General features: G+C 41.2%; 1 protein-coding gene across 3 annotated transcripts in view; it reads left to right on the top strand.

Moving 5' to 3' along the window:
• Positions 1 to 26535, top strand: part of ITPRID2 (ITPR interacting domain containing 2) — a 42905-nt gene that overhangs the window by 11637 nt on the left and 4733 nt on the right. For all 3 annotated transcript variants that reach the window (XM_082056296.1, XM_082056295.1, XM_082056294.1), the window contains exons 7-17: positions 221 to 319; positions 841 to 1049; positions 1949 to 2643; positions 6264 to 6336; positions 12351 to 12439; positions 15548 to 16765; positions 19211 to 19291; positions 19698 to 19825; positions 20868 to 21018; positions 22211 to 22276; positions 22952 to 23365. In XM_082056296.1, the coding sequence (XP_081912422.1) occupies positions 221 to 319; positions 841 to 1049; positions 1949 to 2643; positions 6264 to 6336; positions 12351 to 12439; positions 15548 to 16765; positions 19211 to 19291; positions 19698 to 19825; positions 20868 to 21018; positions 22211 to 22276; positions 22952 to 23365 (3223 nt within the window). The remainder of the gene's footprint in view (positions 1 to 220; positions 320 to 840; positions 1050 to 1948; positions 2644 to 6263; positions 6337 to 12350; positions 12440 to 15547; positions 16766 to 19210; positions 19292 to 19697; positions 19826 to 20867; positions 21019 to 22210; positions 22277 to 22951; positions 23366 to 26535) is intronic.

Below are 26535 nucleotides of genomic sequence, written 5' to 3'. Positions count from 1 at the left end.
AGCTTGCATTTGCCTTGAAATTCTTACCGTCTATGTACATTTTTACTGAGGCGTCTCAGGGTTCGCTTTTGTTATTGTATTTCAATAAATGACATGGCTAATATAAACCAGATAACACTGAAAGGGAAAAGAGAAATTCAGCAGCGCTGGAGGCTTAGCTCTCCTCCGAGACAGAGCAAAAGGAGTTTATCGCAGGGGTCTCCTCTGTTTGTGTTGACAGCAATGGTGTGCTGGCGAAGGAGAGGAGGCTGCAGTTCCACCAGAAGGGGAGAAGTATGAACTCCTCCGGGTCTGGAAAAAGCAGTGCGACTGTTTCAAGGTAAGAGCGTCCTATGCTTTGAAGGTCATGGCGCAGTTGAGTGGAATTTGGCTGTGTTTTGCTGGCAAAACTTACTTCTTCTGTTCCTCAGTTAAATGGACTTGGCTTGATTTATGTGCATTGTTGCATTAAGTAGCCGAGAAGGGAATTTTCATTTGGTCGCTTGAAAAACTGCTGTTTGGTTTTAGTTGTGGTTTGCAGTAAATACTAACAAATGGTTCCAAATGTTAGAAACATCTGAGATTTTAATGACATTTTAAAATTGGAGCTCTGCAGAATAAGGACTGACTTTATAAATTAAAGGATTGGATCTGAGATGTCTCTGGGCTGATGTCTCTGGTGATGTGAACCAAAACTTCAGATGCAGAGATCTCCACAATTATTTCCTAGAGTAGACTGAGCTGTAGGAGTCAAAAGTTCAATAGACCAAGCTGGCTACTGGGCTGAATTAGCAGTTGTACAGAAGGGACTGGGTCTTAAAAAGAGACAAGTAGATAGTAAACATATTTTCATTTGTCTAGTGTTTCTGAATTACTGGAGCTTTATGAGGAAGATCCTGAAGAAGTACTCTATAACCTTGGATTTGGAAGAGATGAACCTGATATTGCTTCAAAAATTCCAGCAAGATTTTTTAATTCATCATCATTTGCCAGAGGGATAGATATCAAAGTATTTTTGAATGCCCAAATACAGCGCATGGAAGTGGAAAATCCAAATTTTGCTTTAACAAGTAAGTATGTTTTTGAAGCAAAGTTCATTTTTAAGTTCTGGAACTATGTAAGCAACCTCAAAAGAAGGTGTATATGTAGTGTTCTGGCAAAACCCCTTTACAATCTAAAGGCCAAATTCCATCCAGAATTCATAATAAAACTCCTGTTTGGTCTTAAATATGGCAAGAGGGGACCATCAGTGTTGTACACCTTGGGGTGAGGGAAGAGGATTTTTAGTGGGGGAGGGAAATGAAAGGCAATCCCGTAAGATGTATTGGTTTCTGGTTTGTATCATTCCTGCTGCTTGCTTCTAAGCTTGTCTTCTGATGGAGCTTTAGAGCACTGAAACAAATAGCAATATCTGTCTTTTTCTTGTGTTCTTCAGTGTCTGGGTGGGATTTTTGAAATGTGTCAGCAGCGACCTACTTCTGTAGTTGCTGAAATCTGGGCCAGTATTTCTATTGACTTGGACAGGAGCTTTGTTAGGTCAGTAATGAGTGCTGCTGAAATGAGGGCATAGCTGAAATGTCCTCCTGTACTTGTAGATGGTGAGAGTGAGGCGTGTAACCCTTTTCTTCCTAGCACCTTGTATATTAACTTGCACTCATGTAACTGTGTCCCTTTTTCACTTTATGAAAGTTTTCTTTGCTGTTCTTCTTGCATCTAACACTCTTGCAAAGGTTTTTTCCATTTTTTTCATACTGTGTGGTATCACTTATGTTCTAGGACTAGGCAGTGTTCAGTCAACCTTTGGGACCCTTGATACAAGTAGGAGGAGATGTAGGGTTGGGCAGAGGTTATGATGAAAAGTCCCCCTTCAGGTATGAAGAAAGGGCTATCTCTGAGAATGCACACCATGGTGTAGAGATGGATCAACAGGTCTTCATAAATGCTGCCTTATGTTTTTTTTCTTGTGCAGGTCGTTTTCGTCAAATTGAAGTGCTTACTACTGTGGCCAATGCTTTTTCTTCATTGTACTCTCAAGTCTCTGGGACCCCTTTGCAGAAAATTGGTAGTATGAATTCAGTGTCTTCCAGCAAAGAGGCATCCAGCCCTCCCCCTTTAAATCGCAGCAACACAGCCAGTCGGTTGATGAAGACCTTGTCTAAGCTCAATCTGTGCGGCACACAGCAAGCTGATGGTAGCGGCTGCTCAACTCCTTCACCTGTTGAAAAAGGGAAAAGTCCAGCTGAACCAGGGAATGAAGACAATGATGTTAAAAATGAATCTAAATTACCAAAATACTCTAAAAAGAAAGACTCTTCCTCTTTTTTGGCTACTGTAAAAGAGGAGATAGCCAGTAGTCAGACAAATGCTGTGGACACACGTAAACCTGCAAACCTTCCTGCTGGGACTGATGACAAGCAAGAGGGTGCTGTGCCTCCAGCAGATGTGCCAAGCAGCAGGTTGGCAAGCACCCAAGATAGACCATATGAAGAATCCAGTCTTTTGGACTCGCCAAGCCTCAGCAGCAGTTCCAGTACATCCAACAGCAGCTCCTCGACGCAAAGGCTGCCCACGGCATCACCAAATAGAGACCCCTGCGCTCTGCTCGCAAACCCGTCCATAATGAACCTAATGCTGCAGCAGAAGGACTCCTTTGAGATGGAAGAGGTAGGTGGAGATAGATGGCTTTGTTTTCGCATACAGTTTACATAACTTGCTGGCTGCCAGCAGAGGAATGTTCTTTCCTGTGTAGCTGACAGTGTTTTCTCCAGGAATGCTTTGAATTCTCTGAGTGATAGGACAGTTGTCACTCTCTCTCGGTAGGCTGCTCTAACTGACCCTTTTAACAAAATAATTTTGTGTTGCTGTTGTTCCTGAGAGTCAGCAAGAAAGTTCTCATTCTTTTTTTCGTCAAGCTCAGGTAATTGCAGTCATTGGCAAAACTACTAAGAACCTTTCCTGTGGAAATAGATCTGCCTTTGCCTTTATATATATATAAGAACGTTTTTACTTTGCTTGAATTGCTAACTGGAAATCTTTCTTTTTGTTGACTAGAAGTAAATTTAGTTTATCAATTTATATTAAGGATAAATTTGTGGATGGAGCAAGAATGTTGTTGCATGAAAGGGAAAGGGGCCATCAAGTAAGGTGAGGTGCTTATTTTGTGCAGCTTTTAGTTTTGATGGCAATCTACAATATGTTGATTTGTTTGTTCTCTGGATATTAGCACACTGAAAGTTGCTGTTTGATGTGCCTTTGGTTGTGGCTTAGTTACATATTCTATGCTAGCTGCCTTTTAATATCTTCATAAATGCATGTATCCATTTTTTGACTGATAATTGTCATAAAGGGGTTTTAATTCCTGGTCTTCTCTAAGTTTTTTGTTTAATAGGCTAGTAAGAATGCAATTTTGGGGCATAGATTCACACCTTGAATTCTATGATCTGCCTTAAATTAAATCAGCAGGTATTTAGGTGGGCATGTTCTGAAGTGGCCATTGTTAGCAATTCAGCAGTTATCTTCTTCTATCTATGTGAAATAGACATGTAAGATGAAGTATTGTGATTTAATTGGTGAAATGAGTGAAGGAAGTAAGTGAATAGAAACCCCCCTGAGTTCTACAGTGAAGGAGGAAGTGATGATTTAGTAGGTGCCATGTCTAGTGTTATATTTGCATTACAGGCTTTTGAGGCTCCTCTAGATTAACTAATGTTGGAGCTGAAGGAACTCATTAAGTAGAAAGAGGTAATCCAGCCTCTCGTAGTTCCTGCCACTTGTTTGTGCCTGTGTATCATCACCCACATCTTGTGTGGCCATCTTCTGAATCGGAACAAAGGGCTGGTCCAGTTGAGAGGGGAGAAAGAAACCCAGTGTATTTTCATGTATTTATTTTTCCTGGCTTAGTTTTCAACTGGATAATTTTCGTGATCCAGTTTGTTGTGTAGCTGCACAGATGTTTGCATTGACACAATGGGAGAGGTCTGAATGCCAATGCATTTTGCTGTATTCTTGATAGCTGGGCTGCTTTCATGTATCCCAGAGGAGAAACCCATTTTTTGGTACCCTTGAGCCAAGTCGAAACAACTCATTAAAAAAAAAAAAAAAGAAACTTTCCTTCAGAGTAAGTTGGACCGTAAAGGGTTATGACATGAAGAAGACTTGCTGAATTCTGCACAAGCCAAATGCAGTGGGTTTGTGAAGTTTTGGTTGACACACTTTGCAATGATGCCAGTGCATAAACACAGCTGTTTTGGCAAGACCAGATGTGATGTGGTAGGAGATTGTGGTGAATCTTTGTTTATGTAATATAGTACATACATATCAACTGCCGTCAGATCCCTGGGAGGGAGGGATTTGGTTTTGTTGAAGAAACTTTAGAACAATACCTGGCAGTGTGATTTTATTTGTGTGCGTCTCTAAGGAGGGTTTAATGAGCTGTATTAGAAACAGTGATACTAACTCCTCCCCTCATTTTCCCAGCTTGGCTAGGAGTGCATTCATTGACATAAGAAAGATGACAGATGTATCAGGAAGCTCTTTCCACACTTACAAATGCCTTGAAGGTCCAGGCGCCCTTCGGAAGCCTGTGGCTGTGGAGATAGCTAATGTGGAGTGAGTCAGGGCAGGATTTCCCCCAAGCACCCGCTCCCAAGCCGGCCAGTTACAATCCCAAAGGTCATTTACCAGCATCAGTGTTGGCCGAAGGGATGGGGACAGAGCGAGGAGCCCTGCGTGCTGGCTGAGCTGTGGCCAGGATGTGTGTGCCAGCCAAGGACAGGCGGTTGTTGGGGATTTAGGTCAGAAGAGGCTTTGGGTGTTGGGAGGCTGAAAATTTAGCCATCGGAAACTGGGAGGTTTGAGAGGATCAAGACACCTTTCCTGGAAGGCCAGTCTGTCCAAAAGGCCTGTAAGATTACTTGCTGTTCTTTATTTGTTTATTATTGTTTTAAAAGGTGCTTTTCCTAGACATAAACGGTGAGTCCCTTCTATGCTTCACTGCATTTGGACAAAATAAGCATTTACCCCTTTGGTACAGCCTTTTTCTCCTAAAGGAACAGAAGCGTCTTGATTTATCGTGCAGGAGTAATGCTGTTCACTTATTAAAGGTGAAAAATTCAGGCCAAGTACCTCTCAAAACTCTTCTAATTAAGAAAATGCACTTTGGTAGCTGCTCTGCACACAGTATCCATGCAAATATAGTTTCTTCTTTAGCCAAATACTAATTGGGCTTAAAACCATCAGTATCCTGGTTTTGCATTTTTAAGTTGAGCAAAACTGGAGATGAAAATTTCATTGCTTGGTAATTTTGAAATTAGGCAGGCAGCCCATTACAGGGAAGGATTGAGGGGTATTTGGGTTGGGATTTTTGTGCATGTAGACTTGCATGTGAACCATGAGGATTTTTTCTGTGGCACACAAGAGAGAACATATTCTAGCTTTTGAACTGAACAAAGGCCTCCCTGTTGAGATTTTAGACGTATTCTTTTCATTGTTTGAATGGTTGTATGAGAACTGCTTTCTTAATAAGACTGTGTTTCACAAAGTGATTAAGTAATAGGATTAATTTTCATGTAGTTTTAAGTTTCCCAGTTGAAATCTGCATAGCTCTGAATATATTATCTTCCTTTTTTGTACTGATGGACACAAAAAGTGTTTCAATGAGTGGTGGTGTGCTGAAGTCTGGAGTAGGGTCTGGATCATTCCAGAGGATTGATGGCTTGTGGGAAATACTTGGTAGGGCAGTAGATGACAACCCTTACATGCTGACCTCTTGATATATTTTTCTAAATGTATTTTGCTTTTTCTTCAAATTCAAGTGAGAGGCCAAGAGTGCTGAACAGAAGAGACAGTAGTAGTGTGAAGGCGGTCAAAGCTATTTTCACACGTCTCAGTCTTTGATCAAAAAGGAACTGAGAACTCTCAGTAGTGTCATAGGATGCGATTTCCTGGTCTTTTTGCATTATCAGTGTAACTGAAGGGAAGCCCCATGCTGTGAGAGAGAGGTGCTGTCTTAAGGATCCCAGTTGTCATGCAGAGGCATTGCTGAGTACCTGAGAAATAATGCTTTGATTCAAGGAGGTACGATTTACTGCCTCAGTCATTATAGGCTGTCAGACTGGAGAGAAAAAAACGAACAAAACAAAAAAACACAACCAACCAGAACCACAAAAAAAAAAACCCTCAAACAAACCCTTCCTGCATGTGCAGTGTATATAGCTTGGGCATTCTTAAGCATGGGAACATACTACAGTTGTCCTGACAAAATATTAATCTCCTCTTCCTGATAGATCCAGAGCACAGAGGGGGATCTGCCGCATGTTCCAGCTTCTCAGCAGCTGGCAGTGACCAAGTCAAGGAAAGGTGAGTAGACTTCAACTCCTGCTGAGTGTCCTTCTCTCTCTGAAATGCTCATTCAGATATTTAAAACTTCTAAATTTTCTTTTCTCTTTATAAATAAAAAAGATTTTCAGCTAAATCACAGAACATTACTGCAAAGTGGCAACCAAATTACAGGGAAGGCAACAGCCCTATAACCTCACAGGCTGTTTTCACTTTTGTACAACTGATGGTAGCTCAGAGGAACTGAAATGTTAATTCAGATTGCATGGGATTTTCTTTCTCTGGCAGATCTTGTAATTTAAGATACCCATTTAAACTAAAATTATATTGTTTTAAACCTAAATTGCATGATACATCCAACTTTTTCCTATGAGCTACTGCTCCGCCTGCAAGCCAGCTGCACAGAAGACGAGTCTCTCACACCCACAGGGAAGCTGTGGTCCTGCACATGGCAAACTGTGCACTGACTCTTGTAGCTCAGTTCGTGCTCTCATGTCAAATTCTTATTTATGTATTTTATGGCTTGGGACTGGGACAAAACTGATCTTTAAGTTCATTTTGTGAATTGTTATTTGCCCACCGTTGGCAAGTGAAGTCTGTTCTTCAGCTGTTACGTGTGATTAAAGAAGAAATAGAGCTTGTTGCACTTAGTGAGAAGCTTAGCTGTGATGCAGTTTCTTGGTGAAACATGACTAGCATCTCTAGATACTAACGAGAGGCAATAACACTTGTCTTAAGAAGCAGAGATCATCTTCTTTGCTTTTTCACAAATGAACTGACAATCTTGTGAACTGTCAGCTGAATTGCATTAACATGGTTGAGAATGCTCTGGCTTAAGCTCTGAAAGTTAGTGTCTGGTTATTAGGACAGCTTGTGCTAACTAGTTCAGCAGCTTTTTGCACAAGACAGCATTGCACTCACTAGTCTTCCTCTGTTACAAACGTAGGCCACCAGGAAGGACCACCAGAAACTGCATCTCTGACTGATCCCAGCATTTCTCCCTTGGCTGTATTTTAAAGTTCATGTTTTACATGATTACACGTTAAGAGATGCACTCTTTACAGGGCAGGTCTCTTGTTTGCCTGGCTCCAGCAGTTTCAGAAAGAGCTCTTCAGAGAAAGGCAACTTAAGGAACTAGGAGCTGTAGTCAGGGTGGAGAAAAATATGTTTTTTCATCTTCTGAAATGCTAGTTTTGTGTTCTGTGTTCCCAGTAGCTATCTTACCCGTTTCTTCTCCATGAAATGGGGGAAAAAAAGCCAGGTGGTCCTGTGTGTACCTGCTGAGTGGTACTAGCAGTTCTAGCAATGGGTCTTCAGTATGGCAGAAGTGGGGCATGCTGGCATATGTTTGCCACCCATTTCTGAATACGCTTGGCATAGATTAGCGCTGACATTTTGTTATTATGCAAGTATTGCCTAGAGTTTTACATGAATTACCTTACAAAGATGTCACTGCTGATGGTAAGCCTGCACATTTGCTAGAAGTTAGTCTGAGACCAACATTTTATTTCACCTTGGAGATATGGAAAGCTTAGGACTTTATTCTTATGGGTTTCAGTAACGTTGCCAAGAGGGAGAGCATTTGATGGAGAACTTAGCCAGAATGTTAAAAACAGTAGTAATTTCTTTTGCAAGTTGTCCACCATGAGACAACATAGAGGCCAGTTTTGTCAGAGCGTGAGTGCTCACCAAGTTCAAAGGCATCCAAAGTTAATAGCCACTTATTAAAAATGTGTGCCATTGTATATGAATGTGAAATGTCATTCTCACTAGCAATCTCTTGAGGTGGGGTCAGTATGAAATTCAAGCACTGGTCTTCTATTGCAGTGTGATGTCAGTTGGCGATCCCCATACAGACCCACCTCTTTCAGTGGTCTTGACTCTACTGTACATAAGAACCCATAAACAAAAAATTTGTTCCAGATGAATGCTTCACCTGAGGGAATACATTTGTAACTTTTTTTTTTCATTTAGGGGTATTTCGGTGTCAATTAGCAGGGTTAGTGGCATTTGGTACAGACTATTATAAACCTTGCAGTGTCATTTTACATCTACACAGAGGAATGTGGATGCTTTCTCTGACATTCACAACAGTTTGTAAGGCATTTTAAGAGGGCCTATAATAAGATATAAAGTATTTGTATTTTTTCTTTAAGACTCTCCTACTGAAACAGTCTGGAGACTTAAGATATGCTTGAACAACACTGAGTCTACCTCTGCTTAGACTACCCATTAAAGTATGTTTCTTATTTCAGATTAGCTTTGTTTATACGTGGTAAGCTTAGATTTTCAAAGTGGTTTGCAAATGAGTGCTTTGCTATAGTACCGTCTTTGTTTATGGGATACAATGAATTCTGTATTGTATTGACTAGCATGATGTACTTTTTAGGTTATGTCTTCTGAATGGTACTGAACTGGTTTATCCATTTTGCCCAAAATTGGCATTTTGTTGTTTGTTGCATGGGGTTTTTTTAGGAATGCAGCAGAGAAGAATGAAAAGCTTCAGTTGCTCTGCACTATAAGCATACAGTGCTGCTAAATGTCCACTATAAAAAAACTTACTGCAAAGTTATCTGGAAGGAAGGTTTGTTAGTTGGAAAACAAATTCTTCCTGACATATTTATACAGCAGCACCTCCCATTCCAAAAATGCCCAACAAACAAGACAAATATGGGTACAATGTGTAAAGAACAAAGTATTCTTGAGGCATTGTGATTTGTGAGTGTCTAGTTGCCGACAAAAGTTGCCCTGTGAAATTTTGCATAGCCACAAACCTGTTTCTTTTAAGGCATCTGAAATTGACAGTCAAAAGCAGTGATTAATTTTGAAAATTTTGTTCTTTACAGTGAAGAAAGCACATCATCAGCACTTCCTGTCCTTAAGATATTATTGTATTTATAGCCCTCTGTGGGTGCAGCTCCACAGGAGATTGGAGATGGGGGAGTGAGAAGAAAACATTGGAACAGATTTAGTATTTGTGGCAGTCCATGTTTATCTCTCTAGAAGCTGGGAAATCCCCAGGGATGCTGCAGAGTTTTGGCAGCAGGGTTCCGTATCAGGCTGGTTTTGGCAGTGCTGGGGTACAGGGTGCGACCAGTATGGGAAAAAGGGGCAGCAGATATTTAATCCCATAATGGAATACTTTATAGCTAAGTTGGGAATGTCAGTTTATTAATAATCTTGTGAAACACAAAGTACATTAGAGCATTGCGGGTAAAAGAAATATAGATGTTACTAAAGCATCATGGGCAGTTTCCATGTGTTTCTCCTCTTCTTCTATGTGAGCAGTTAGGTGACACAGAAAGTCTAGGACAAGTACCTGATGGGACCATTTGGACTGGTGAGAGTGACAGTCCATTGGTAGTTGAATATTATTTTACAGTAGATGAATTATTCCATTATTTGATAGTGATTCTCTGACAAATTGGCACTCCCACATTTTGTAAACTGCAGACTTCCTTCTTCATCATCTGTTCTTGTTAAAACTTTTTCAGCTTATTTGATATATTTCTGAATACCCACATTTCTCTGGCATGTATTCAGTGCTTAAATATATACATTTTTTTTTTTTTATGCAACTTCAAACAATAATCCAAGGTGCATTTTTGTTTATGCTCTGTTTAACTGGGATGTGAGTTTGATTGTTCCTTCTGGTTTTGTTCATCTTGGCTGGCTCCTTTTCCCACAGTTTCCTTATTATGCTGCCTTTGGCCTTCTCCCGCTAGTTCAGAAGATTTCCTCTACATAGTGTTGGTAATAGCTTTGGGCTGCAGAGTGTCAGCATTGTGCAGTGACTTTTTGCAGAAGGTACAGTTCACTTAGTGGGGGTATGCAGGACAAGGGATGGTCCCAGATTTGCCCCTACAGCCCAGTTTTTGTGATGAGTTTTCTGCATCCAGAGTGAAGAGAGAGGAGCCATATTTCATCACAGGAGGTGTTTGAATCAAGTTCTAAATGTAACTTTCCGGCGTTTTTAAAAAAATGTTTTCATGCTTCCCCCTTGTCTGCTTGAATCTGACCTGTTGACTGGCAGTATCTGTCACATAAGGCTGTCAAAGCATGTGCATAAATAACAAATGCTATAGAAAATTATCTAAACCACTGATTTTTACTTTAGTACTGTGTGTCCAAGGAGGCTAAGAATTGATTTGAGGAGACATATATAAATTTGTTGGGTTTGGTTTGGTGTTTGTTTTGTGTTTGTTTGTTTGTTTCTGTTTGTGTTTTTTTAAACAGCTGAAAATTAGACATTGACTGAGAAGGAAAAAGAAGGGAAGGTCAATATTTTTCTTGAGCAGTAATAAACTTCATGCACATGAAACCAGGTGCCAGCACACGCACTGATGAACTGCTTTATCAGAACTCATTGGAATCTCTCCCCTATGGCTAAGGCTTTCACCAGTAGTGCTTTGTCCTTTTAAATTAAAATTCACCAAATAGGGAAAGAGACAGTGAGGAGGCCAAAGCAGGTGACTATTCACCTTGGAGGAGGTGGCAGCTTCCCAACAGCCTCAGCTGTAGTGGCAGCCTGTTCACGGCATGCTCTTTCAGCTGTATTAATTGAATCAGGCAGTTAATAAGAGCTAGTCCAGTTCTCAGGGAAGTCATTTCCATTGTCTTTACTGGGAGCTGGGTGGGAATGTCTGTCTTGAGGTAAAAAAGTTGTTTATCATTGCAGGATATTGTGGCTACCATGATAACAGAGCAGCAGCACAATTTGAAAGACACTCCCTAAAAGCTGTGTGAAGTCGCTGATAGAGAAATTTAATGGGCAGTTTGCCTCTCCTGGTGCTCACAAGCTTCTGGGCCTGTGCAGGATTTTATTTTTGTTTTAGTGAATTGTTCATCAAAATTAATAATGAAAAAATGAGTTCTGAAAATCTAGCAGTTTCAAAACAGGTTTCATAATGCATTCCAATGCATTGAGCTGTGAACTGGGATTAATTATATGATGACAGTTAAGCGGTTGAAGGAATGTGGGGCAAAATTCTGTGTTGAGCATCTGAGAAGACAACAGTGAGCTCTCGCTACACGGTGAGGAGGAGGAGATGGGGGCTTGGGGGCTGGAGACCACTGTGGTCTCATCCCATCTCCAACCTTTTACACTTCTGTGGAGAACTAGAGGTGAGGTGTGGTTGTTGCCCAGGCTGCCCTCTGGCTAAGTGAAGTGTTTATGGTCCTATAATGTAAAGCCTGTATCTGGTGAGTGCCTCCTGTGTCTAGCAGGGAACAACATTTCCTGCAGTACTGTACTGCAGAGCTTGCTGAGGTGTCCTTGGAAAGCAAGTTTTTGGCTATAGTGCTTCCACCAGAGGAAAGCACTCCTGGGTAGCACTGAGGGTTTTAGAGTCTCTTTAGGCTATTTTAACACTTACCTAATCTAAGTAGAAAGGAAGAAGCAGGAGGATCTTATCTTTTATGTAGAAAATGAGCACTGGGAATGTGCTTTGGCAGATTGCCTGTTGATGTGTCAGAGATGTTTCGTATTTGTCCTCTAAACCAGCGGAGGACTGTCTCTAGCAGTTCTCTTAAGTCCTGCGCATCGCCCCCTCTGCTCAGGTGATGCTGTTCTCCTGGGTGTACGGGCTGGTGCAGGCTGGCAGGAGACGAGTGATCTCCTTTATCTTCATGATGTTGGGGGGGTGTGGCGAATCTGTACGTGTCAATGCAAAGGCAACTGTTCCACTGCTTGCATGTGCATTAACCAGTGATTCAGTTTTGTGGAAGGAAAACTCCAGCAGTGACAACGTCTGTAGAGTGGGTTTTTTTCCACAGTACAGGAAAGAAAAATGTAAAAGATGTTTCCTCTTCCACCACTGCTTGAAGTTTCACTAGTAGAACTTTGCATGAGAAGAGCTTTTCCTTTAAACAACAATCTGTTTCTCTGTATTGTTCAAAGTGGAATTTCAAAAGTAATTGTGTTATCCACTTAAGATTACTTTGATGTAAAAGGAAAGCGTGTATTGAATGTGATTGGGCATGAAAGGTGGTGATTTGCAGAGTAATTACAATTGGGTTTTGCTTGTTTTAAACAGATCAGCTCTTACGGACTGCGAGTCAGCACTCTGACAGCAGTGGGTTTGCTGAGGACTCCACAGATTGTTCTTCGTTTAATCAGCTTCAGGTAAGGCTCCCACACTAGGGTTGAAGTATTACAGATCATTGTGTGACAGTAGGGACCCGGGGAGGGATGTTGATGTGTGACTGCTATCGTGACCGTCAGTTTAGATCCTATAAAACTTCTCATTTTCAGAGCTGGACCTGCTGAATCCCCTACAGAACTGTGTTAAAATATTAAGGCCCTTCTGCCAGGATAGTCTGGGTATCCTTGGGTCTGGAATAAGCTCTAAGTTTAATATGTCCTGTTTACAATTTCTGGTATACCTTTTCTCACCAACTGAGTCTCCAGAATCACAGTCCATTCCTCTCATGACTGCAGTGGGTAGAGATTAAAGTAATGAAAGAATGTAGCTTTTCTGCTGATAATTTCATTTCTTGTATCGTTTTTGCCTTCCCACTCATATTCTTTTGTATATTTTTCTATATTTTTTTTTCAGTTAGCAGCTGACAGAAAGTGAAAACAATTTCATACTAACTTAACTGTGAAGGTATATTAATGTCTAGTCGATCTTGACTTCCCACAATCTTTCTTGTTCCAGTTCCTTTGATCTCAGTCCCAGAACTTGCTGTGACACTGACCAGAGACAGCATGTCTTAGCGGAGGCTTTTGTTCCAGCATGGTGCTTAGGTGTCTGCTTGATACACGTTTGCTCAGTGTTGTACCTGATATTTGTGAGAGGTGTTCTCTTGCCTCTCCTAAAACATTCCCGCACTAATAGCCATGATTTGGTTGGCCTGTCAATCAGCCAGAAAAAAGTCTTGAGTTGGATCCTGGCCTCAAGGCCATCAGTTAGCTGTCTGGGACCTAAACCACAGCCTGGGGGAACACAAAGTTAGGAGTCTAAGTATTACCAGTAATTTCATTTCTGGAGCTTGCAGCTGCTGAACTCTTTTTTTATGCTACAGTATGTTTTTTGCCTTGTGACACACAAATATTTTTTAAAGCTGTTTGGCACTTATTAGGAAGAGATTCCCACCCTCCCCATCTGTTAGTGTTGCTTTTCTGTTTTGGTACTGCTATTCTGTGTTTTCCAGTTTAGTAGTTTTTCAACTGGGTACCAAAATTAAAGCCAAGACAGTGCTAGTCTTTGTATCTCCCTTATAAACATCAGCTTACACTTTCCAAGAGCAGGAGTGTGAATAAAGGAAATCATGAGCCTGAGTCTCTGTAATGATCATAATAGTCTGAGATACTGGTTCTGCTCTCTGCTAAACTGGGACTGCACTGAAGTTGGCAGGCATGTTAGAAAGAGCCTCAGGTTAGAGTTGCTCACTCTTGATCTTTATATTGGTCACAACCTGATTAAGAGTTCATTAAAAGCATTTTGCAACTAAGCACCCCTTCACTGGAAGACTAGTGGAGTTTATTTTTGTTGGCTGTAAAGGGAAGAGATTTTTCTGCTTTCTGTTATGCTGTTTTGAAAAGATGTATTGAGACTGCATGAGATTTGTGGTATGGAGTCACTAGGCTCTCTTCTGCCACCTTTACTGCTTTATTCAGAACAAGTGCTGAGCTGAATTCAGAAAATCCGGGTGAAGGATGAGACTAGGGGAAATGAGGACTTGGCAGCTAGCAAAGAGAACTGTGAAAAGAAGATGAAGGGGATACAGAGGAGGGTATATTGTTTCTTAGAAGTGTGGTAAGTTGGTGCCATCTACTGTTAAATAATTGACTCTAGCAGACATAGCATTCCTGTGAAATTCAGGAGAAAACTCAAAAACTGGAACCATATTGCCTTTCATCCCTGACGTCCAAAATAAAGACTTCAAAGGGAGATTTTGGCATTAAGGTGGGATATTCTGCCGAGGAGTTTCATGTTGCCGGTGAAACAAGAAGAATTCTCCATCCAAGTTCTTGAAGTTTTGCTTGCCTGACTTGTAAGCAAACAATGTGATGGAAGATTAGAGACACAGATACGCATAAATGTAGCACACCTCATTTCACCTAGACATTTCAATCTTTTATTCTTTTAAGACGTTTGACTTGAACAGTATCTGAACCTTGTACAGTCTTTCATATGAGTTTGTGACTCTGCCAGTGACTGCAATGTCAAGCACATAATTTAAGAAGTTGACATTCATGATTGGAATTTTCTTCTAGATGGTTGGAGAAGGAACTATTGCCTGATGTACTAATCTCTCTAAAAGAAACTCATATTTAGTATCCTAATGGCAGTGAGAACTGCAGAAATTAGAAATGGGAAAAACTTCTCTAAATTTCTAGTTCATATGTCAGCTATGGTGAACTTCCAAGACCGTACTTAATAACACATATTCTTATGAAAATGTCTGGTCCACTTGTAAATATAGTAGTCAATCAGGCCAGCCTAAGGAATGTGCTTTGTAATCCATAGATCTCTCTTTTTTACCTGTCTCAGAGATGCTTTCCCTGCCATTTGTTACCTATTTAATTAGCATCTCCCGCACACATGCTGTTTTAAACTGTGATTTAGAATGAAAAGGGGAAGAAATATTAGGAAGAAGAAAAGGAGGATGGATGCTTATGGATGCAGTCTTCAATAGCGATTAGCAGCCTTATGTGAGTTGCCAGGTCTCAGACAATTCTGTGACTTAAAACAGGCTGAGTATACAGGAAGACTGGTTTTCCTATTCTTAGTGTTGTCCCGTGACACTAGTTTCCCTGCAGTCTGCAGTTCTCCTCACTTCTCTGTATGCATTCCCTAATACCACCATCACTGTGTTTCAGTGTTCACTGTGAAACTTTGTGTGTGGGAGATGCCACATGCTTCCACCCTGCTATCCCTTTGCCATCACTACCTGAAATACTGGCTTTTTACTCTTTTATTCTGCTACTCCTTCTGTTCTTCTGGCAAGAAAGTGTTTATTGTCAAATCAAAGAAATGTGTGAATAGTTTGTTTTTATTTTTTTAACCATCTCCATTTGGTGTTGTACTTCAATGTGCTTCTAACATCTCTGGTATTCTGGTTTCGTGGCGCTCATTCACTGTTTCTCTTGCATTTTGTATTATTCATTCTACTTCTCACCACAATGCTCAATGAATATGGACTTGGACTCTCAGCCTGACCCCTGGGAAGGCGGCAGCTGAGTGTCCAGTATGTTCACCCCTTTGCTGGCTCGTATCTTCCCTAGGTTCAGGAGTCTTTGCAGGGCATGGGAAGCAGTGCTGACAGCTGTGACAGTGAGACAACCGTGACGTCACATAGTGAGGAACAGAAGACCCCAATAGCCAAGGAACTGTCCTGTTTCAATAAGTTTGAGGAGGAGGAAGAAGAAGAAGATGATGATGATGACGATGATGAAGAGGATATTATCTCTCAAGTAGAAAGGCGAAAGGTAGGGGCACCTTCTGAGAACAGAAGGAGCAAAGACACAAAAGTTGACTACGAAACTGAACAAAATCAAGGAGGAGAAAGCAAGTCATCTCATATACTGGAGACAGTCCGAGGAGAGGTCAGCTCCAAAGAGGAGGACATTTCTAGTGAGCAGAAAGAATTCAACCTGCTGGAGGAAGGCAGTGTGTTTGAGTTTCCTCAGTACCACACGCACCATATCCTCAAGTCAATGGAGTCTCTGGAAGGCGGCAGCTCCTCCCCATCTTCCGTGGACAGGGTGCACGTCGCCTTACAAAGAGCTGAGATGAGGATCATCAGTACATCTGATTCCAGGGCTGGACGCACTCTGCTTAAGTCAAAAGATCTCCTGAGGAAGCAGAGACTCTGGTTTGCTGAATCGGGCTATCCTCTGAGGCGGTCTCAGTCTCTCCCAGCTGCATTGCTGAATCCAGTGAAAGTGGTGTCCTCTGTGAATGTCCAGTTAACTCCAGGAAAAGAGACTCTGTGCAGTCCTCCTTCTTTCACCTACAAGTACACACGTGTGGAGGAAGATGAGAAACCAATGTCTGAGAATGACAAAAGTGAGGCTGAGGCAGCCGCCAGCCCGCCGGTGTGCAAATCCACGCTGTTCATTGCGCCTTCATCCTCCAAGAAAGAAGTGCCCCAAACTGGGCCCAGCAAACTGTCTGAGGAGCCCAGTCCCACCAGGGTACAGAGCTGCCCGCTGCACACGCCGGCACATATGTCCCAGTCAACGTGCTCCCTCCACTCCCTCCCTGCCGAGTGGCAGGACAGACCCCTCTGTGAGCACATGAGGACGCTGAGCACCCACAGCGTCCCAAGCATCTCTGGCTCTTCCTTTGGCACCTTGCTTTCCCCGTTTGGCTGTCCCTTCTCTCCGAGGCATGCTGTGTTTCCTCATCGATCTCATGCCCTCAACCCTCCCTCCACTGTGGAGATGCAGCTGCGCAGGGTCCTACACGACATCAGAAACTCCCTGCAGAACCTCTCACAGGTAAGGAGAAGCCAAATTTTTACCTTGGGCAAAGAGGCTTCTTATTTTATCCTTACAAAACCAGAATGTTAATCTGAACATTCCTTTGTATGGTACAGCAGATCAGGAAAAAATTGTATTTTGTGCAGGTTTGATTTGCTGCTGTTTTAGGAGCTTCTGTTTAAAGTGGCAAATTATCATCTTTCCTGTGCTCCATTATTTTTGCATTTAATTTTTTCTTGTTGCAGTTGGTTGACCCAGATTGATTTTTGGTTTCTTTTCTTTTTTTTCTCTTACGGATATTCTTCGGTGGGAGGAACAGAGTACTCTTTATCAGCTATTATTTTAGGGTGATAGTCATTAGCTTTAGATTTGAAAATACATATTGACAGTCCTTTAACCTTCCACTTGTCTTTGACATACTCCACATCCAACTGATAGAATTTTTTTTTTTAATTGCAAGTCCAATGGTTTCAGTAATGATGTCAATGATTATGTCTGTTCCATATATATTTCTGTGCTGTTTTGTGGCAACCTTTTGCATGTTCAGCTCTGGTGCTAGTCAGCATGATCCTGAAGTCATCCGTCTTTTCTTAAGAACCAGTTTTATCACAGTGTGTGAAATTTTGTCCATCTCATCACTCAGAGAAGAAACACTTTAAAATGCAAGCACTTTTTTTTTTTTTCTGCCAGTTTTTGCCACAACTTCTGCTCTCTCCCTCCTGATCAACAGCTGTCCTTCCTCTGCCAGCCCTGTGCTGCTGTTCTCTTAGGTGGCGATCCAGCTTAGAAGCCTGCAAGCTGCTGCAGGAGGCTACACGGGCACAGCAGACTTTGTTTGCTTATATATGAATACATGAACACTATTCAGTCGTAGAGCTTCAACAGTTTCTGTGGGTTTTACCCAAGAACAAACATACACCTGCCTACACCATATTGCAGGTGGTAGGCTGTAGTGGGCTTTTTTAGACCCCTCTTGTTTTGCTTTACTTTGCCACTTGTCAAAAGTTAGAGGCTGTTCCATCCTGACTGTATTGGCTGGCTTTGCGTCTTGGAGCAAGCCTGGGCACTGGGACACAGCTCTGCAGTGGAAATCTGAGATAGCTGTGGTTTAAGTCAGTCATTGCTCAAGGTAGTGGACAGTGTGCCTCAGAGTAAGCATTTGCAGAATTTAACCTTCTTTGTAAAATTTCCTCTTGGGAACCAATTGCAGCCTTAATGTGGGTAAGGTTATAGTGTGCTACAGCACTTTTATCACTTATACTGTGCTAACTAAACCTGCTGAAGAAAAAGTCTTCGTGTTATGTCCATAACTTATCCTCAAGCTGGTTTGCTTAAAAAAAAAAAAAAAATCAGTATCAGAAGGGATAATAATATCTCCTAGCCCACTTGTTCTATTTTCAGCGTAATTCGTCTAGACTAGTTCCAATTTGGGGGCTTGGTCCTTCTCATTACACAAGTTTGTATGGAAACATCTCACTTAAAATACACAGTTCCCTGGTGCTGCTTTTTATTACTGCCAAGATCAAGTTTGGCCCGTAGCATACTCAGCTGCTAATGAAAAAGTTGAGATGTTTTGAATACATGACTCTGATTTTAGGAAGGAATAAAGAGGAACAGATAAATTCCTGATAGAACAGAGAACTGGGAGAGGAAAAAAAAAAAAACAAACATCCACTTGATCTGATCATGTTTGAGCAAAACTCCTCTGGGTGAATGGACATGCTTCAAATTTTCCATGCTAAGTCAATAGTCCTTTTAATTATTTCAAAATTATATTGGACAAGCTATCTTTTTCGCATATGAAAAGGTGAATGTTTTTGCTGTTTCCACTGTTCCTTGTTGTGTCATGTCCCTACATTTAACAGCCCCTTAATTTTATCTGCTTGCTCCGTGTGTTGATGCAACATGCGAAGATAAATTCTTCAACCCTCTTCATGAGAGTTGATTATCATGCAGGGGTCTTTGGATGTAGGCAATGCAGTGAGATTAAAAACCAAAATCAACCAAAAAAAAAAAAAACAACTAAGAACTGAGCAAAACCCTGTGACAAACATGACTGTAATAATGATTTGAAAATGTCACACTTCAATTTGCTCAGTTCTGTTTTCCGAGTTGTTCTTACCATTAGCTGAGACTACTGAGTTTTCAGGCATAACATGCCTGCAGCAGGAAAATTCGGCTTTTACTCCTACTTACAGTGTCAGATGGGATTAATTTGGTTTTTCACCTGCAGCACATTTGCATTACAGAGCTTTGGTGCACATGCTTCAGCTAAGAGCTGGCAGTGCCATTTTGTAAGGTTTCCCTTTCCTGATATAATATTTACATAGACAGCAGAAATTGCTATGTCAGCAAGGTTGTGTTTAGCAGTGGCTGCTGTTGGAGTATCTGTGCGCTTGGGAAGATGAGTTCTGAAAGGAGATAGTTGACTTTCCCATTTCAAATTGCTTGTTTCTTTTCTAGTACCCTGTGATGAGGGGTCAGGATCTTTCAGCGGCCACCGGTTACACTACTCAGAGATCATCCATTCTACCTCTCTACGAAGTAAGTGACCGTGTTCATACAGTGGTACTTAGTCAATATGAAACACAAAGAAACATCCTAAATGTGCCACAGATTGTGCTAACTTTGGGCAATTCTCTGGTTTTGCTCTCAAGAGATAACAGATGACTCCATCCTGCAAATAATATTAAAAATGAATTCATCTAAATACATGGAAATCCTTTCATGTGTATGCTTGTATGATACATCTAAAAATGTTGCTTTCTTGAATTAATGTGAGTTCACAACATGCAGCCTCTGTAGTATACTGGAGTTGCTGAGGTTCTGCTTGGCTCAAGGGCACATGTGGTTATAAGATCCAGACTTATTTAAATTCAGTTTTTCCATGTAACACAATATTATGTTGTGGTTTTTTGGTTAGTGCATTTTTTTTTCCTTTATCCTCCAGAATACTTTCCAGGAGCTACAAGTGGTAAGGCGAAATCTAAACTTATTTAGAACCCAAATGATGGATTTGGAATTGACTATGTTACGTCAACAAACAACAGTTTATCAGCACATGACAGAAGAGGAAAGGTAAGATGCTCTTTTTAAAAAAAGAAAGTACTTTAGCACCTCAAGGAAATTTGTTGTTGCTTCTCAAATCAGAGCAAAACAACTATTAGTTTTGGTTTGAACAGGGTTGGAGCTGAGTTTTTGCCAAAAACTTGTTTACTCTCTTCTTTACACTTCCTAATTTCAGAGTTTTTTCCTCTTTGTTTCTTCTGATCCCTATTTCTCATTAATTGATGGGGTTTTTTTCTTCATCCTTTCTCCGAAGTGATTTTACAGCTGTGGATTTTAAGGACTTTTATTATAGAATACTTGAACATAGGATATGGGCGTAAAAAATTATTAAAGGTTTTAATCTTAGATTATTTTTTCCCCCCCCCATCTTTGTAGATGTAAATAAAAACCGAATATTTTAGTATTCAGGTGCTTTTCCAACTTACAGTGCCTACTTGTCAGGCTGCAGATGGCATTCACATTCTGGCTCCGTGTGTTTGTGCTCACCATGAGTTGCAGCAGCCGCTGATCCGGAACAATTTTCAAAACTGCTTACATATTTACTTTAGTTGAATCAGCTCTTGACTAGTCACTTTAAAAGTAAACGTGTTTGAAATCAGTTGGCTTTCTTATGCAATGGCATCCTGGCCAAAATGTAGGTGTGACTGCTTGGGAATCTAGTAACAAACAGAAGAAGTAATATGCAATTACTGCATTGCTCTGTGATTTTTGTTGTTACTGGTTTTAAACTGGATTTGATACATGTATAAATGCTGACTTCTGCTTGCACATATTTAAGCATTTAAAGCTAAAATTTTCGGAGAACGTTCTGTGATACACTATGTGGTTTAGTTTTCTCCATGGAGTGATACGTATTTTCTATAAATGGAGAAATATTTCTGTCTAGGCGTTTAGCTAATTTTTCCCTGAAACAGGAATTTTCTGTGTTGCACTTTGAATCCCCTTGTATAAAGTCCTTTCCTTGCGGGACTGTCCTGTTCAGTTCCCCCTTTGTGGTGTGCTGCTGAGTGCAGTAAACACCCTTGTTCTTTTTGTGATGCACTTGGTATAGATACGAAGCTGATCAGCTACAGAGCTTGAGAAAGTCTGTTCGCATGGAGCTACAGGAGTTAGAGATGCAGTTAGAAGAACGTCTACTTGCTTTGGAAGACCAGCTGAGAAGTCTGCACATGTCTTCACCTTACAGACCTCAGACACACATAGTAAGTATTTCTCTCTCAACAACATCGTATGTTTTCTCAATGTAATGTTAGTATCTCATAACTGTTAAAACTTTTAGAATGCAGTGAAATCTGGGCAATCTGATGATGCCGTGTGTATTATCAGGGGTCATATTTTACTGGTTTCAGTCTGTGGTTTGTCTGGGGGAAAGGGGTGTGAATAGAGGGATTTCCTTGGTGTTGTTGTGTATCAAGACATATCTTCTGGAGTGCTAAGTCTGAGATTTCAAACCTCCTCTTCTTTTTCTTTGTCATGACCCTGAATTATCACAGTTTTGGTAGGTAGTACTCATGTCTAAAATCCTTGAGGATTTTGAAGTAAGGACAGATGGATCAGAAACATGCAGTGTTTCTCTCCCAAGAAATGGGTTGTTCTTCCCCTCTAGCTCTGCTAATCCATGGGGGACAAAAAACAAATGGACAAAAAACAAACAACAACAAGAACCAGCCACAACCAGAAACAAACAAGCAAACAAACAACAACCAATCAACAAAACAAAACCAACCAATCAACCCAAACCAGGAAAATACAGTCGTCATCTTCAATTTTCCCCTCTATTGCTTTTTATAACTGCTTCAGATGAATGTGTGGCTCCCTGCCAAACAGTGGGAAAAGCTCTCTTACCACAGACGGTCCCCAGAAGCACAAGAGAGGGGATAAAAAAGACACTTGCATGTTTGTTGGTGGCATGGTGATATACTTTCTCTTCTTCTTCACTCAACAGAAGACTGTTCCTCTTTTTTCTGCTGCAATTCTGTCATCAGCCAAACAAATGAAGCACAAATGAAAAGTATCATATGTTCTTCCTGCATTTAATTCCTCTTTCTTAGCCAATTCTCTTCTGTAGAAGCAGCACAGGCCACATCTTCCTTTTCAGTATTTTGTCATGGGAAAAAAATTGAAATGCAAGAACAGGAAAATATGGTATTACTGTGATCCCAAGCCAAACTTGCATTCTTTGAACCATATAAAAATCTTTTTATTTGTAAATCCTTTTATAGAAGGAGGGCCAGCTTTAAAAATGTCTGAAATAAACTTTCTCCAGCCAGCTTTGCTTCGTGTTTCTAAGTTTCTGCTTTGACAGAAAGTCATCTGAGACACAACAGGTTCTTATATTGGCTTCTGACAGCTCTATAAAAATCCTCAATGCATTAACTTGACTTAATTTTTCAGGGTATGTATGGAAGCAGAAGTGCTGATAATCTATCCTGCCCTTCTCCATTGAATGTCATTGAACCAGTAAGTAATTGTTGTGTGCTGTATGTTTTACTAAGAAAAAGAACTGGGAAGGAATTTCTCAGAAAAGGTTGCAGGAGATTCATTTGACACAGTTTTGAAATACTTTACTGACCTTAGTAGTTCTGTTGAGAACAGCTGCGTTTTTCCTTAAGCAGTGTTAAATATAGGCGTAAGTAGCTGTGAACTCTTGTTAGTTTTTAAAAGGAATACGTAGAAGTGAGATGTCGTTGGCATTTAGTTGATGCAATAACTACATAGTGAGTTTTCCAAGGAGAATTATTTCTTATTTTTCTGTGCATTTTATGCTATCAAAAACAAGTAGTTCAAAGATTTCAGGAAGGAAAGAACAAACTTGAATTGTTCTAGTAAAGAAAAACAAGATCAAGCCTTTACATGTGTCTATGTCAACGGCTCTGGCAGGATGCATCTGTATTGCAAAAGTCAGTGGCTTGGGGAACTGCCTCACTTCGTATTTATGTTGGCTTTCAAAAAAGCCCATTCCTTTTTATGATCCTCTTTGTTGCAATCATAAAGGCAAAGCACGTATTTATTTTATAGCTGTATTTGTTACATGGACAGAATGAGTAAGTGAATGAATAACCAGAAAGCATAGTTGTGTCTATTTGTGACTTTTTAATATGCATATTTAGGACTCTTTCTTTTCTGAATCCTTAGGTCTCCGAACTTATTCGAGAACAGTCATTTCTCAAGTCTGAACTGGGTTTAGGACTAGGAGATCTTGGACTGGAAACTCTCCCGGCAGAGGGTACAGAGTCGGTATTCTCCCATGGAAACTCTGATTCCTCTTCAGTGTGCTCTGGTCACGCAGGTAGAAAAGCTGGTGTTGGATCATCTGAACTAATGGGAAAGTCTAAGGGTCAAAGCAAGAAGTTATACCGAGCATCTGTTGCCTTAACACCAACTCCCCCGGTGAGAGCAGGTGCTGGGCAGCAGGTGGAAAGCTCCGAGGAGCTTGCAGACTCCAAGCCAGAGGTGGAGCACAAACTTGATAAAGTCCCTCTCGTGCCTTCGGTTGATGAAATCCACAAAAGCATGGAGCAGGAGGAGCTGCAGCAAGTCATACGGGAGGTGAGGAGAGAGGGGCTGATGTTTGAACAGTGTTTACTGAAACCTAGAGACAGGCTGTCTATAACTCTTGGCCACTGGGGTTTTCTCTTTCCCCTCAAGCCAAGGCTCCATACTGTTACTGTACTATTTCTGAAGGCTCAGAGCTTGTGACTCGATTTTCAAGCCACAGTTGTATTCTTGTGCAAGGCAGTAGATGTTTTTTCAGTGATAGCAGTTAGCACGTAACTTGATTGCTTGTTGCTACTATAAGTCTGGGTGAGAAGGAATTTGCCATCTCTACTACGTGGTTAAGCAGCAATATTTCAGAGTCCCAAGTGAAAATTTCTGTGTCATATGTGCTTGCTAAAAAGCCAGGTTGGTGTTACTTTGATTAATGAATTGCTGTTCCTGAAAAAACTCTGTAGTAAATGTTAAAAATACTTTCCCAGTCCCTCTGCCCCAAACTACGAAGATCTGTAGAAGTGTAAGTGAAGCAAGCTCCTAGTCAGATGAGAAGTTATTTTAGACTTTAAGACTGATGTTGGACCAATGCTGTTGAACTAGTTTTGTTGGCAGTCAATGAAAGTGAAGGGTGCTTGGTTATTTTTCCTGTGGGCCAGGCTGAAAAACAGGACTAAAACTGGATGTTTTGTTTGTCAGTGACATGACAGAAAGCCTTGTGGCAAGCAGTATAAATGGGAAAAGGAAGCAAAAGAAACTTCTTGTTCCCAAAAGCAGTGCTCATGAGAAAGTGGAGCAAGCAAGCTCTCTGTTGTGAATACAGAAATGGGAAATGAGAACCTGTGAGTTTTGTTCCTTCTCCTTCACTGGAGAGGCACCACTTAGCCTTTAGCTGGAAGTCATTCGACCCTTAGCCTTTAGCTTGTCCCTTGAAGCTTTTATGTGGCTCTGCTGCAAACCACTGGAAAGGCCAGGAGGGGTATCATGCTCAGGAATGTACAACAGACCGGGCTGTAACCGCCATCCAGGTCTGCTTGTGTTGAGTCTGTATATAACTGGAACCAGCTTTGCCTTAGCTTTGGTTTTCAAACAGATGAGAGGCAGGCTGCTCATCTCATGATAGAACAGGAGCTGTGATCCCAGAGGAATCTTTTGGCACAGCTTCAGCCCTCTTCTCTCAGCACAGAAAGAGGCAGGGTGTACTGGACCATAAGCTTTCCTTTCACTCATCATCTGACCACAAGATTCTGCTGCGTCTGTCTTTGCAAAGTGGAGACGTTTTCTTGGCTGACTCACTGTGGGCTTTGCTATGCATAAGCACTTTACACTTGCACAGTGAGATTTGTGAAGCAGTAGAGCATTACTGAGGGGTGTTCTTATAGAAGATGAGGTCTGGAAGGTTGTGAAGGTACTTACTTTGTTTACCTTTGGGTAACACCATAAATAACCAGAGCTGAGAGTGCAAAGAATAATATGTAACCACAAGCATTAACGGCCAGTGAACTGCTGGTGTTAAAAAAGGATGCAATTTGGCAGTGAGGTGAAATGGAGACCAGCTTTCAATAAGTAGCCTTATGATGCTGAATAGTACTTCACCCCATCAGTAGCCCCATTAGAGTCAGTGGGATGAATTATGGAAAGTGGCATTATCCTGTGGAAGGACGGGCACCACAGTCAGCTCGCAGTGAGGTACCGGCAAACCAATGGCCTCATCATTACTGTGCTCAGCATTAGGAGCTGAACACCTTCTGACTATCACTGATCTTTACAGATCTTTCCAGTGGAGCTTGTGATGCTACAACTTTAAACCTCCGCTTTGAAAGCAAAGGAGTGAATGAGGCAGGGGGGCAAGCATTCAGTTTTGAAATGTATTCCCCCTCTGCCACCCTTCTGCCGCCATCTTCTCTAAAGCAGCTAAAATTGAAAGGAGTCTTGGGAAAGGTCTTGTTTTGGAAAGGTCATAAAATACTCCTAGATGTCCCAAATTCTGGTTCATTTTTCTTTTCTTTCATGCCTTTTTTAAAGGGATTTCTTGCCGAATGCGTAGAGACTGGCACATATTTATCATGCCTTGTGCTCTGCTGCTGATTCTGAAGTTAAGCCAGGATATTGCATTTGTATTCAGCCCTTCTGTAAAAACCTGCGTGTCAAAGGAGTGGTGTCGTAGTGGAGGATTGCTAAAGGAGAAACAGAGAGGAAGGAGAGCTGTAATTCAAATGTGCTGTAAGAGCAGCAGAGACAATAAAGGGAGCTGGAGTCAAAGCACAGAGTTATTTCAGCCAGTATTTTCTCTGAGGTTAGCCTGTGTGAAAGTCCCTCTTTAACTTCATTAATTGATAGCAAATAAAGATGTGTACTCTTTGCACAGAGATTGTTCTTTGGGTTATGTGGCACTGAGGACATTGTAATGCAGAAAGAATCTGCACTGAACTGAGAGGCTGCTATTCAAAGATGAGTAGTCAGCAAATAGCTGAGCTTAACTCACGTCACAAATGTTTGAGCACACAGAGATGGTCCCTCAGTTTAACTTCATTGTCAGCCTGGTTTCTGCTCTCATTCTCAATGTGAGAAGTTTTGCAGGTCAGAATGAAGATGCCTTGGCTCGAAGCTCCTGGTAGTTTCTGCAGAAACAGAATATGCTATTAAATACTGGTCAGGAAAATCTTTTGTATTTCATAAGAACTAAAACAGAGCATAAATTGAAATGTCTTCCTTAAGTGGCCTTGTTGTTAGCAAAGGAATTCCAGTTTCATTGTCAAAAGAAGAAATCTGGTAGGTTGCATTCTTGATATCTGCACTCACAAATGTTAAACCCTTGCTTATTCCTCCCATTCTCTGTAGCTGCATGACCTTGTGTTGGGGAAAGAGAAGTCAGGCAGTGTTTCAGAATATGCCTGGGTGGGTTGTAATGCAAGTGAGCTTTGACCTGTAACTATTTGCTGGCATTAGAAAACCCCATGGTGTTAACTTGTAGCATAAATTGACTAACTCCCACAGAAAAGCATTCAACAATCTGAAATGTTAAAACGTTGAACAGAAGCCCTCTTGTTTTGAGGAAACTACAGCCTGACCTCCACAGAAGTATCACATGAAGCACACACTGCTTGACTCGTAGGTCACAGTCTTACTAGGAGTGCCGCCAGGCCCTCTCTGCTCTTCTGTAGTTTCAGAGGTGTGATAGTTTTAAAAGCTTTCTGCATGAGAATGGTACAGGTTTTGGTTTTGCTAAC

Source organism: Streptopelia decaocto (assembly GCF_964273445.1).
Source record: "Streptopelia decaocto genome assembly, chromosome: 6".
Taxonomy (NCBI): domain Eukaryota; kingdom Metazoa; phylum Chordata; class Aves; order Columbiformes; family Columbidae; genus Streptopelia; species Streptopelia decaocto.
This window is presented reverse-complemented; position numbering and strand designations above follow the sequence as displayed.